At 35.2% G+C, this 14,513-nt stretch overlaps 1 protein-coding gene and 1 long non-coding RNA gene across 4 annotated transcripts; one reads left to right on the top strand and one right to left on the bottom strand.

The window, feature by feature from the left end:
* The first annotated feature begins 1,168 nt into the window (after positions 1-1,168).
* On the top strand, positions 1,169-9,548 carry LOC102623968 (uncharacterized). Of its 3 annotated transcripts, XR_008051284.1 has the most exons (6): positions 1,169-1,390; positions 1,973-2,057; positions 2,149-2,299; positions 8,450-8,586; positions 8,693-9,183; positions 9,270-9,548. It is a non-coding gene; the product is annotated as an uncharacterized LOC102623968 (long non-coding RNA). The 3 variants fall into 3 exon arrangements; XR_003066712.2 differs by lacking the exon at positions 8,450-8,586 and having other exon boundaries at positions 1,170-1,390; XR_008051283.1 differs by lacking the exons at positions 8,450-8,586; positions 8,693-9,183; positions 9,270-9,548 and adding an exon at positions 2,520-2,756 and having other exon boundaries at positions 1,178-1,390; positions 2,149-2,480.
* Positions 9,549-11,645: 2,097 nt separating this feature from the next.
* On the bottom strand, positions 11,646-13,678 carry LOC102622901 (probable aldo-keto reductase 2). The gene is made up of 5 exons (XM_006487434.4): positions 13,412-13,678; positions 13,084-13,284; positions 12,747-12,919; positions 12,421-12,523; positions 11,646-12,322 (listed from the first exon to the last, which is right to left on the bottom strand). The coding sequence occupies exons 1-5, from the start codon at positions 13,625-13,627 to the stop codon at positions 11,984-11,986; spliced, it is 1,032 nt and encodes a 343-aa protein (XP_006487497.1). The 5' UTR covers positions 13,628-13,678; the 3' UTR covers positions 11,646-11,983.
* Between the last annotated feature and the right edge of the window lie 835 nt (positions 13,679-14,513).

Raw genomic sequence — 14,513 nt, 5'->3', positions numbered from 1 at the left:
TTAATAATAGAAACAATTGATTGCTTTTCAAGTACCTTAATAACCTTTTGCAAGCTTCCGAATGTTTAGTTATTGGACAAGATAAGAACTCAACTTATTTGTAGAAAAGGCTATTTCTGGTCTGGTGAGGGTAACATAGTGTAAGGCTCCTGTACTGCTTCAGTACTGAGATGAATTATCATAATCTTTTGTAAGATAGACATAGGTGTAGGCATTGCATTGTAGCTAGCCATATCATTTTTAGCCAAAATATCAGCAATGTATTTTGGTTGTGAGAAATGAAGACCATTTTGTGACTTAGTACCTACAATTCCTACAAAATCATTCAACTCAACAAGATTTTTAGCTAAAGCTAAAGTGTTTACTATACGTTTTATTGTAGCAAAGTAATAATCTATATACATAGATTATTTCTTAAGGGTTTGAATATGCATCCCAAGAGTTTGAATCCGGGCTTAAGAATGAGAAATAAACATACTAGAAAGAGATTCCTATAGCTATTTTGAAGTTGCACAATCAATGAAAATTAAGAGTTCATTTTTCTGATTTGATAACATCATCCAGCTCAGAAGAAGTTGATCAGTTTTCATCCAAGCTATAAACTCAAGATTCATAAATCTAGATCCTTTTCTTGTTGAAGAAACTAGCTCCACTGTTGCTCTTAGTAAGAAAAAATTGTTCTGCACACTCGTGATCTATATTGATGAAACCTTCTTAGTTGTTGCCTTTGATTGGCACTAGGACTTGTGTATGCCCCAGAATAAAATTATTTTGATCTAGCTTAATATGGATAACAAAGCTATAAGAAAGAGCATTTTGAGCCAAGCTTTGCCATGTCAGGCTTTGATACCATGTTTGAATCTTAAGCAATAATGTTTGCCAAGTAAGAAAATAAAAGAAAGCTAAAGAAAAATCATTAAATGAAAAGTTGGTGAAGATTCTTATTAACCAATCAATTAAAGAATACATGCTGCTATTTATAGTAGTCTATATGGTTCATTATAATTTGTTACATGCAACTCATGGTTAAAGCTACAATGCCGGGCCTCAATGCTCGACATCGTGCAATTTTTTAAATGTAATTTTTGGACTCAAGTAAAATGAATCCAATGGTTGAGATTGAATCTAAATAAAAAAAAAAAGGGTAACTTGTTAAACTGGTTACTAAAATAGTTTTCAATCCATCAAATCCCTAACATCTCTCTTTTGTCTTTCACAATCTTTCACATTAATGATTTTTCTCTTGGATTTTTTTATTAATTACATAAAATCGAAGTTATCATCTCCCGCATAGCAAACAACAAGTCGAATCCATTAACCAGTCGTTAGCATCTTGAGTTGTTGAACACATTTACCTCTCGTTCTCTTTCATTTTCGAGTCAAAGACAAGGTAAAGATGTAATCTTGGCTCTTGTGCTTTTTCTGGTGAATATTGAAAATGCTATGAGGAACAATTAGGGATTTATATGATATGTTAAATTGTTTGTGCTATGTGAAGTAATTAGGATTTTATGAATTTTGAATGGAAAAATGGTGTTTATATGATGAAAAACTGTTGTTAAAGAGTGATTAATGTATTGGAAGCACTAAATTGGCAAGAAAAGCATAAGAAAATAATGGATTATAGTGAGAGAGGGGTGTGGTTTTGGAATTTAGAAAGAGAAGATGAAGAAATGAAAGAAGAAGATGATGAAAATCAAGGGAACCAACTTGCCAGATGGGTCAAAGCAGCTAACCTTTTAGTCTTTGCCTTCTGGGTGGTTAGCTGCTTGGTTGACGTGACTAACCGCTTTGAAGGCAGAAACCAAGCAGTTAGCTGCTTAAGCTGATATGGCTAGTTAGTTCCCCTAATTTTCATCACCATTTCCCCTGAATTTTGCACATTATTATTGTCACTGCTGTTATTTGCTATTGTCCTTTTTTTTTTGTTAATGATTAAATTGACATTAAATTTATATGTTATCTATGCCAGGACTTGAATAATAGAATCCATTTATAACATGGATACTAAAGATGATACAAGTGCAGTTATTGGTCAGAGAGCATGGGTACACTTTGTATGTATAAATTAATTGATTTCTTTTAAGTTGTTATGTTAGCAATTATTTTTGTTTGTGTTATTGAAGTAATAGTGAATGTTGATTACAGTAAATATAAAGCAAAGAGGCCAAGGAAACAAGTAGTTCGAAAGATTTGCACAGCGACAATTGCTGAAAAATGGAACAAATTAACAAATGAGGAGAAGCGTCAATTTCAAACGATGCTTGAGGACCCTATTTTAGATGTTGCTAAAAGAGTGGTATAAAAATTTATAAAAGCTAGAAAAATAAAGATAACGATGACCAATTTCTTTAATTTTGCAGTCATGTGAGCACATTCATTAAGTTTATTTCTGCTTTCTCACCTGAGCAACAAAATTCAATTAAAGAAATTAGCTTTAGAAGTATCCCAAACTTAAAGTGTGGTCGATTGAGACAAAGGTTTTGTGAAACACTTATCCAACAATGTGACACGAAAAGGCTTTCAATACTTTTACATAGCAAAAAGTATTGTTTAAACTTCATTATCTTCAGCATCATAATGCGGATTAAAGATAGAGCTGAACCCATGCACATATAGAAAGAAGTGAGTGATATAACTCATGCTAGGTATAAAACCAGACATAGATGAATCAAAATAACTACAGTTAATGATAGATTATAGGCAGTGAGGGATATGATTGTTGAGAATCAAATAAAACGGCATTGAATGAAGCTTTCAAAGACAGAATTTGCACTTGTCAAAGGGGTAATCTGCACTTGTCAAAGACAAGATCCGCGCCGAACGGATTGACACATTTCCTTACGTATTCACATATGTAATCTTTGAAAAAATATAGTCTCTGCATCTATAAATAACTCTCAATGTATAATGCTTTATTCAAGAAATGAAAACACGTTTCTTCATGGTATCAGAGCCATGAATACGCTCAAGTTTCTTTAAGTTCCGCTGCTCTGTTTGTAACAAAAACAGAGGAAACCAAATTCCTCCCACAACCATTTTTCCCACCATTTTCTTTTTTAAACCCATTCCTACCATTACAGATATCCATGCCGATCAAGAAACAAGCCACTCATACGTAAAAAACTTGAGTTTACAAATTTATCAACAATCCCATCAATTTTCCGAGAGTGTTTTCCTCAAAAACCAAGAACACCATCACAATTCTCAGTTTTCAGTGAGGAAACTGTAAAAATTTCGCATTTAAACACATTTCCACGCGCTCCCACGCGCCACCCGAAGCCACGGCCAGTCAACCACGCGCCACTGTCATCATTCACGCGCTCTAGAGGTTGAAGAAGACGTCAACCGACATGTCGTTTTTATCTCAGAAGTGCAGCAGTCAAAAAATGACGTGTCGTTTTTTGTTATATTAAAACCGACATGTCGTTTTTAAATTAGAGATAAAACGACGTGACGCTTAGTCTCCAGAAGTGCAGCAGGATTAAAACGACATGTCGTTTATATTCCACCATAACCGACATGTCGGTTTGGCAAGTAGTGGTCAAACGACTTGTCGTTTTGTTACCTAAAAAGGTTATTTTTTTTCTTCTTTCAATCTAGACGGAAAAAAAAACAAAAACAAAAAGAAAACAAAAAAAAAACAAAAAAAAGAAAAAAAAGAGAAAAAAGAAAAGGAAAAAAAACAAAAAAAATGAAGAAAACTCCAACTGAATCTAGTCATGTTGTAATTCAATCTGTTCAATCTGATGGAGTATTTAATGCTGGAATTATCCTCACTGAGACAAACTACGATGTTTGGTCTCAAATAATGGACATGCATCTTGCAGAAAGAGAAAAACTCTCATATATTCGTAGCAGCACAAAGCCATTTGAGGAATCTTCAAAGGAATATGAGAAATGGTATAGTGAGAACCAAAAAGTAAAAAGATGGTTACTCATATCCATGTCTCCGGAGATCATGAAGCGATATTTACGAATTCCTACAGCCTACGAAATCTGGGATGCATTATCAAAAGCCTTCTATGATGGAAGCGATGAATTACAAGTTTTCACTCTAAACTAGAAGGCATTCTCTACCAAGCAAAATGGACAACCACTCTCTAAATTCTATGGAGAATTGGTTGAAATATTTCGAGAACTTGATCACCGAGATAAAGTGGTCATGAAGGATCCAGAAGATGTTGTAATATACAGAAGGTCTGTTGAAAGATTGAGAGTGCACATTTTTCTTGTTGGGCCAGATGAAGAATTTGACCAAGTTCGTGGAGAAATTCTACGAAAAGACATTATCCCAGACTTAGAAGAATGTTATTCTCTGATCCGAAGAGAAGATATACGGCAAAACAAACTAAACAAGAAGGTCGACTCAGAAACGTCTGCTATGATAGCACGACAGCAGCCTCAAAGGAAGTTTGTTGACAAGTCATCACTCCATTGCACTCATTGTAGAAAGAAGGGTCATACGAAAGAACAATGTTTTGAAATCATTGGATATCCTGACTGGTGGGATACTCGAAAGAAGAACACCAAGCATGGATCAAAAACTGCAGTAGCTGAATCCACATCCACTACAGATCTTAGAAAAGAATCTTCAGTGCAAATTGCAACCTCTGTCAGTCCAGGTAAGGCCTTTAAAACTCTTACACCTGTTATTAATAGTACATGGATAATTGATTCTGGGGCAACTGATCATATGACTTTTGATTCTCGACAAGTTTCTCAATTGAAACCATCTTCACAAAAACATATTTCCACTGCAAATGGAACCACAACCTCAGTTATTGGGGAAGGATCTTTACGACTCACAAATGAATTAAATTTAGACGCTGTGTTAATTGTTCCATCTTTAGATTATAATCTTTTATCTGTGTCTCAATTTAACATTGTAATTTTTTGGCCTGATCATTGTGTGTTTAAGGACATCCAAACGAAGCAAACGATTGGTTATGGTATTAGACAAGGCAACTTGTACTACTTGGAGATGTCATCAACAAACACTGGAAAGCTAAGCCCCACACTAGTCGCAGATAGTTCCATAAAAAAAAGGGAAATCAGAAATTTGGTTATGGCATAGACGTTTAGGGCATGTGTCATTTGGTTACTTAAAAAAATTATTTCCTAGTTTGTTTCTGAAATTTGATGTTTGTAACTTTAAATGTGATGTTTGTGAACTTTCAAAAAGCCATCGAACTACTTTTCCATTGTCCTTAAATAAAAATCCAGTTCCTTTTATGGTAGTATATTCTGATGTATGGGGGCCATCTAAAGTTTCTACAATTGGAGGTGCTCGTTGGTTTGTTACATTTATTGATGATTGTAGCAGAATGACATGGATTTTTCTGATGAAATCGAAAGACGAAGTAAACTCTTTATTTCAAAGATTTCATAAGATGGTGACAACTCAATTTCAGACACAAATTCGAGTTCTACATATTGATAATGGAGGCGAGTATATGAGCACAGCAATTCAACAGTTTCTGAAATCACAAGGATCTGTCCATCAAACCACTTGTGTGGGGACACCCCAACAAAATGGCGTTGCTGAACGAAAAAACAGACATTTACTAGAAGTTTTTCGAGCATCACTAATCCAAGCCCACATGCCATTATCTTATTGGGGAGAAGCACTGGCATCCGCAGCATACTTGATCAATCGAACACCATCAAGCTCCCTTGGATTCCAGACTCCTTTCCAAGTTCTGAATGATGCAATTATGTCACCAAATGTGCCGAATCTGCCCCCACATGTGTTTGGCTGTGTTGCCTTCGTTCATTTGCCGCAACAAGACAAATTATCTCCTCGAGCACTACGTTGTGTGTTTGTAGGGTATGCCTTACATCAAAAGGGATACCGATGCTATCATCCACCATCAAGAAAAATATACATCACCATGGATGTCGTTTTTCATGAAGATATCATGTACTACTTGTCAGAGTCTGAATTTCAGGGGGAGTATAATGAAGAGGAAATTCATACTCTTACATATCTTCCACCTGAAGAAAGTCAATCTTCCATTGAGATAGTAAACCTTCAAGATACTGGAAAAGCAAATGGTGATGATTCGCAGGCTGAGATATGTGAAGACACATTTGGGGAGCATAATAACTCAGACACAACTGCAATCGAGAATGAGTCACATGAAGAAATACCTAACCAATCGTCTGCAGAGGATGTTCCTACCACAAGTCCAATCAGAAGAATTCTTCCCCAGCGTCAAAATAGAGGTATCCCTAAACCCACATATGAGCCTGACTTCTCTAGTAGAGTCAAATACCCTATGAGTCATTTTGTGTATAACCATCGCTTGTCAGAATCAAATCAGTCATTTATGAATCAATTATCTGCTGTATCTATTCCTAATAGTGTGCAGGAAGCTTTAAAAGATCCAAAGTGGAAAGCGGCTATGAATGATGAAATGAGATCTCTTCAGAAAAATCAAACATGTGAACTAGTTGATCTTCCACCAGGAAAGAAACCAGTGGGTTGTCGATGGATCTACACTATAAAATACAAAGCAGATGGCTCTATTGAACGATACAAAGCAAGACTCATAGCTAAGGGTTACACCCAAACCTACGGGATTGATTATACTGATACATTTGCACCGGTAGCAAAAATTAATACTATTTGTATCTTATTATCATTAGCAGTCAACTTGGATTGGCCAATGCAACAGTTCGATGTAAAGAATGCTTTCCTCCATGGAGACCTGTCTGAAGAAATTTATATGGATCTACCACCAGGATGCAGTGGACCAGAACGACTCAATCAGAAAGTATGCAAATTGAAGAAATCATTGTATGAGTTGAAGCAATCCCCAAGAGCATGGTTCGGGAAATTCACAAAGGCTATGGTTCGTTTTGGGTATAACCAAAGCAATTCAGATCATACCTTATTCATTAAAAAACGACAAGGTAAAATCACTGCCCTTATTGTCTATGTGGATGATATAGTAGTTACAGGCAACGACGAGGAAGAAACAGAGACTCTTCAGAAGTACTTGTCAAGAGAGTTTGAGATGAAGGATTTAGGTGCCTTAAAATACTTTCTTGGAATTGAGGTTTCTCGATCTAAGGGAGGAATCTTTCTGTCTCAAAGGAAATATGCCTTAGATCTATTACACGAAACGGGAATGACAACTTGTCAGCCTATTGACACCCCAATAGAAGAAGGACTGAAGTTTTGTATTACTTCAGACCAAGTTCCAGTAGACAAAGGAAGATATCAAAGGCTGATTGGAAGATTGATGTACTTGTCCCACACAAGGCCAGATCTTGCTTATGCATTGAGTGTTGTAAGCCAGTTTATGCATAATCCCGGAGAACAACACATGAAAGCAGTAATGCGGATCCTGAGGTACCTGAAGACAAATCCAGGAAAATGAATCTTATTTTCCAAAAATGAAGATTACAGCAACATAGAAGTTTATACTGATGCAGATTGGGCCGGGTCAGTTAGTGATAGACGCTCTACTTCAGGATACTTTACCTTTGTGGGAGGAAACCTTGTCACATGGAGAAGCAAGAAACAACATGTCGTTGCCCGTTCGAGCGCTGAAGCAGAATATCGAGGCATGGCCCTTGGGATATGTGAAGGGCTATGGATAAGTTTTATCTTAAACGATTTGGGCTATCCATCACAACAACCAATACAACTATACTGTGACAACAAAGCTGCACGAGATATTGCTCATAACCCAGTTCAACACGATCGAACAAAACATGTGGAGGTAGATAGATTTTTCATCAAGGAGAAATTAGATGAAAAAATCTTAGAACTGCCGAAAATTCGATCAGAAGATCAACTTGCAGATATTTTAACGAAGGCCATTTCAAGTAGGGCATTTACAAAATTCTTAGACAAGTTGGGTATGCAAGACATCTATGCACCAGCTTGAGGGGGAGTGTTGAGAATCAAATAAAACGGCATTGAATGAAGCTTTCAAAGACATAATCTGCACTTGTCAAAGGGGTAATCTGCACTTGTCAAAGACAAGATCCGCGCCGAACGGATTGACACATTTCCTTCCGTATTCACATATGTAATCTTTGAAAAAATGTAGCCTCTGCATCTATAAATAACTCTCAATGTATAATGCTTTATTCAAGAAATGAAAACACGTTTCTTCAATGATGACATTAAAATCCTTTTTTTTTTTAGGAACTATATTCTGTGCCACAAATACCACTTATATCAATCTAATGTATCTTCATACCTTTAAAGATGTATAGTCAATTGGGGAAAAAGAGTTGGGCTACGTTGTGCTTCAACTTTCTGTGGGAGGTATAAGAAAGTATAAAGAACACTTAATGAAGTTAGTTAATGGTTGTCTTGTGTTCATAGAGGCATGTTTAACAAATCTTAAATGTAATAACTAGTTTGCCAAATTTTGACATCTTGCTATGAAAAATGATATGATGTAAATATTGATTTTGTTATGAACAGTTATTCTACTTCACTACTGTTCTATATGATCGCAATTCAATCAACAGAATAGTATGCCTTGTTAGTGTATAGACAAGGAAAAGATTAGTCGATTCTTAAAATGGAGAGAAAAGTTTGGGGACATCACAAGTAGTAAGGTTTCTACTATTCTCTGTCTTGTTCATGCATGCATATAATTTTAGGAACCAAATTGCAAATGTATCCATTGTCAGTATGTATGATTGATGTTCTTATTCATTTTAGGTTTCAATGCGTGAAGCAAATTTTTTGGAACTCCAAAATCATTTCCCTCATTCTCAATATATCCTATATACTGGCCTGAGCGCTGTTAATATAGAAACTACTTTTAGGGTGCTGACAGAGTCAGTCCAGAGAATTAAACAAAAAATAGATTCTTTTAATGTAAGAATGGAAATGGTTGAAAAGTCTTTGGGGGAATTGAGATCAAACTACTCTACTGGTGCATCTCTCAAAACAACTATCTAATTCATCGCCATCTCCGACCTTTGAAAGTCCAAAATTCTCGAGTCCAGTAAAAAAAAACTCAGCCAACCATTGATGGAAAAAAAACAAAATGATTTTGGTCAGCATGAAGACTCTATGAATTGTAGAGTGAACCTCAATAAACTGATGGCTTGGATTGGGACTAGCGACACAGTAGATGAATTCCTAGAGACCCCTTCCACTTTGTAAGAGGGTATGTCCCTATTCCGCTACCTGTTCTCTAAGATGAGGTAGCATTTTGAAACTTAATTTGTGAATTTTATTTCCACGATAATTCAATTATGAGTGATTTTAAAATTAAATTTCTTTTATATAGGTTACAAACAAACCAGTTGATCAAGTGTCATAGGAAACACATCCCAACTTCAAAGCTTGTCCGTTTCAAGTTAATGATCCTATTACTTTTGATCAATTAAAGCTTATTTAATATGCTTTTGATAGATATGTTGAGGGAAAGTATTTGTGGAATTATATATTAAATTTTATACTTTCACATTGAATTAAGTTTAAATGATTTGTATGAATCATTACTCAAACTTAGTTCATATTGTATTTAGTGAAATCATTGTTTCTAGCTATGGTAAAAATTCTGAATTGGGATATTTAAAATAATAAAATTAGGACAAGTAATAATATACATGAAAATTTTGATGTTAAATATGAGACATCACTTATAAAATAAGAAACAAATATTTATCTTTTATTATATAAATTTTTTTCTCTTAATTGCGTAAAATTATATTTCTTTCATTTTCTATTTATTTATTTATTTATTTACTGTTAATATTATTTTTTTCACAATTTCCTAATTAATATATTATTTTAATTTAATTTTTTAAATTAAAAAAATGTGCAATCGGGCTCTCTTTGACTCTTTCATATTAAAAAAATGTGATGCCAGCTACAATGCAGCCACATCTCTTATGTACAGATTTACTACACATAAGCTAAACTATTTAACAAGCTTAGCCACATCAGCTCAGTGAGCTGCTCTGCTGCTAATGGCCTTGTAGTAACAAATATACTCTTCTTTTCTTGAATTATTAGATTCACTCATGACACAAAAGGTCAGTCTGATGTGATGCTTGCAAAAGATCTACACGTCATGCCAATCACACCGATTAGTGGACGGTGCAAATTTTGTATAAACAAAGCGCAAGTGATTGTAAACAATTCACGACATTATTGATGGTGAAGAAATAATTGTAGGGAATGACAATTATGGATAACTGGAGAGATGGTAGAAATTTTATTCTCATAGAAATCTTGTGTATACAAGTGCGCGGGTACAAAGAATGATAATAATTAAAAATTACAGAAATTGATTCGTGCTATGTGTTAAGCCAATACACCTCAAGGATATAATGAAGCATTTATTTTATTTATTTGTATTATGCATCGATGAAAATAAATCCGAATATTTTTAAATGTTGAAGTCTAGCACGAATTAATACACGTTATTCCTACATAAAACAATAATGTTGGAGATTTGATGCACAATATATGCATAAATTTGTCTTAGGGGAGAGAGGGTTGAGAAAAAAGTGGTGTAAGGAGCTTATGTGGATGTCAAAATGGATAAATACCATATGTCCCTCCATTTGATTTGTTACTTTACATAATTTCTCTTCATTCCTGATCATTGGACCAATATTTATATTTAATTAGTGATCCAAAATAAACTATCACCATTTTAAATTGAAATTATGTGAAATGACATCACGACTAAATACATCTTTAAACAAAAAAATATACTCTTTTTATAGCACACCCTTGAATGACATGTCTTTATAACAATTTTATATCATAACTTTTAATTCATGTGTCTTACCTAAGACACCATTCATTTGAAAATATTCTAAAACCATTGGAATATAAAATAGCTTGCCACTTTACTTCTCTTGCTTTCTATCATCTCAATATTTAAATTTTTCTTTATTTACGATTACTTAAAAAGAGTATTAGGATACATTTATTTAGATTCATAATAAATACGTTTAATATTATTTTTAATGTATCCTTTATCTTCTCCATTAAATTTAGCTAGTGTTTGGTATTGTAAAAAATGGGAGGAAAGTAGAGGGATAAGAAATCAATTTCTAATGGTTTGGTTTGGGATAGAATTAGTGATGTCAAAAAACCTGAAACCAAGGCCGAATCAATGTATAAGAGCGTAACCCTGTGCTTGAATGTGTAGGTCTGGTCATTAGACTTCAAAATTAATTAATTATTTTTGTAATGCATCTGAAAAAAAATTAATTGGGCACCATATATATATACTTTCCCTTTATTGACAATTTCATTTTTCAAATACCTCAATTTCTGATGCTGAAAATGGTATTCAAATTTCAATTGTTTCCTTGAATGTAGTGAATAGTTTTCTTAGCAGTTAACACGAGATAAGGGATTTTAAAGTGATAATTGAATAGCTAATTAATATTCCACAATCCCTGGAGACTAAAGAGGGCACAGAAAGATATAGAATTAGAAACATTGATACACTGTTATACTGACCTGTTTTGATTGAAAACTACTTATTCATTTTCTACTTAAAGGCAATTTTTTTTGTTTGATCACATTCGCACAAATGAAGCTCGAGCCGAGGACCTGAATTCTATGAAGAACGTTCGTTACTAGTGGAGAGCTAAACCTTGATCTCACCAACCATTATAGTATATCAACAGGCAAAGAATGCTATCAGAAATCCAGGATCGTTTATGGATCCAGGAATCTCAGAATAATTTTACCGCCATTTTGTTTTATTTACTGTATCTCATATATTTGTAAAAGCACTACATTGCTCTGCTGCTGACAGAAGATACAACGATGTTACTCTTACAACACCACACAGAACTCAATACAATAGCCAAACACTTCAGCAGAAAGGTACCAGAGGTTCATATAAGAAGAAATTACGATTTTACTTTTATTCAAAACACAGACAGGAACACAGTGCAATTTCAAAGACAGTGGATAGGCTTGCGGAAAAAAGCACACCAAGGTACCAAGAAGGCAGAGTACCGTTGCCCTTTAAGAAGGTTTCCATGAAGAAAGAGGTGGAGTTTCAGACTCTTCATGAGTGGATATCGTACCACCATACCGATCACCCTTTACGGCATCTGCTGAAGCAATGGATTCAAGTTCAGCTATTTCTTCTGAAGTTAGTTTCACCGACAGAGCTTTAATATTTTGATTCAGGTTTTCAATCTTGGTGGTTCCAGGAATCGGACACACGTCATCTCCTTGGTGATGAACCCAGGCTAATGCAAGCTGTGATGGGGTGCATCCTTTCTTTGCTGCTATTTCATTAACACGTTCAAATAGCTTTTTGTTATGCTCCAAATTTTCAGCTTGGAATCTCGGTAAACTCTGCAACAAAAATAAGAAAAGCCAACAATGCCCTAATTTAATTGTAAAGGCCAAATGCCAAATGCTAATAAATGCATGGTGGGCTAACAATCACAAACCTGTCTATAATCGTCCTTTGAAAGGTTTTCAGCCAACTCAGGCCCTGATGAAAAAAACCCACGTCCTAGAGGGCTATAAGCAACAATTCCAATGCCAAGTTCCCTGAGCAGAGCAATCACCGTGATTGAATTTGATTAGCATAGGTTTGAGTTAAAATGTGAAAGGCCACCTACATACCAAAGTCTGCTAAAATGTTCGCGTAGATTCTCTTGGTTTCAGGAAATGGTCATACAAATCTCCTTTTTGACAATTATACTAAAAACAAGAGATTTGTGCGATCATCTCAAAAACAAAGAGAGACTATAATATTTAATTCCTTCATTACCTGCAAGTAGGAACTATCTCTGCCTCCGCATCTCGTGTCCACAAGGACCATTCCAACTGCACAGCTGTTATTGGATGGACGGCGTGAGCTCGTCTAATTGTTGAAGCAGAAGCCTCCGATAGACCTATATACTTTATTTTACCCTCTTCAACTAGTTTCTTCAGTTCCCCAATCTTACAAAACAGCACAAGTAAAAGAATTAGCACATGATACCACTAAAGAGAAACCAATGCCCTAATTCTTACTAAAAGTCAGGGGACCGAAAGCGCAAAGCGCATTCATCGGCAACCAAGCTATGTACGTGCATGAATGAGAGGAACAATAAAAAGGGACAAACCGTGATTTCAATCGGAACTTTAGTGTCAATGCGATGCTGGTAATAAAGATCAATATAATCCACATCTAGTCGCTTCAAGCTGGCCTCACATGCAGCTCTCACATAAGCAGGATCCCCACGATATAAGAACTGCCCATCCTCATTTATGATACCAAATTTCGTGGCCAATTCAACTCTTTCTCTGTACCCTCCTTTCAAAGCCTATACTTCTCCCCATAAACCAAACAATTCAATCAAAAAGAGTGCTTGAGCTTAACTTTTTTATAAGATAGAGAATTTAAAGTGTTGGGATAAACATCAACTTAAACTTAATGACTGAGTTACTTACCTTGCCCAGAAGGATTTCATTTGTGTGAGGTCCGTAAACATCGGAAGTGTCGAGAAAAGTGATGCCATTGTCAATGGCGTGGTGGATCAAGGCGATCATGTCGGATTCGGGCTTCGGGGGCCCGTAGAAGGCGGACATGCCCATGCATCCTAAGCCTTGTGCTGAAACCTCTAGACCTTGCGAACCAAGCTTGATCCTCTTCACTGCCCCTGCCATTTCTCTTCTATTATTCTTTTAACTTTCTATTGAGTGAGGTTGCTGTTCTTAAGCGAACAATTTATATTTATAGTTCTTTTTTACCAACTCTGTGGACCTCACGAAACTCGTAATGCTAACGTAATGGAATATGTTGGCATTTGCCTCTGTAACTTTACAAAATCACACAACAGAGTTGTTAAATAAATAGTCGATACGTCATAATAATATTTATTAATTATACGAGTAACATGATACTCCAAAAAATATTCAAAAATTTTTCCGAGGGAACGATAGAAAGTTGGCCCAAACTGGCGGCTAAGCGCTGGTCAAACAAGTTAGGAACATTATTGCCTTTCAGCGGGCCCCACAAACTCGTAATATTAACGTAATGGAATATGTTAGCATGTAATTTTTCAAAATCACCACTTTCGGAGAGCAGTGAAACCTCTACAATTGAACGCCGTCCATTGATGCCCTTGAAATGGACTTGGCCATGTGTCCCATGTTATTATGAGTTGTGAAAACTAAAAAGCCACAAAAGCAATAAAGACGAGAGAGTCTTTAGAGATTTCAGTCCTCTTCCACATAATGTCGGGATTGATTTCCCCCCCCCCCCCCCCCCCCCCCCAAGATAATGTGAAAAATTCAATCCGCTATGAGACTCATGTAGATTTTAAATTGTGATTATATTGTCAATAATGATGGTCAAATATTTATTTTTTTTATTTGTAAATCTTTTAACAAAAAAAATAAGGAATGGATAAATTTTAAATTAATTATTAATTTTTTTAAAATTCAAATTTAGTGACTAATCAAATAAAATTATTTAAAAATTATCTAGATCTTACGGACCCAATCAAGTGGCTATATGGGATAAATACAATTAAAGAGAACTTATAATTAC

This window comes from Citrus sinensis, chromosome 8 (genome assembly GCF_022201045.2).
Source record: "Citrus sinensis cultivar Valencia sweet orange chromosome 8, DVS_A1.0, whole genome shotgun sequence".
Taxonomy (NCBI): Eukaryota; Viridiplantae; Streptophyta; class Magnoliopsida; order Sapindales; family Rutaceae; genus Citrus; species Citrus sinensis.
This window is presented reverse-complemented; position numbering and strand designations above follow the sequence as displayed.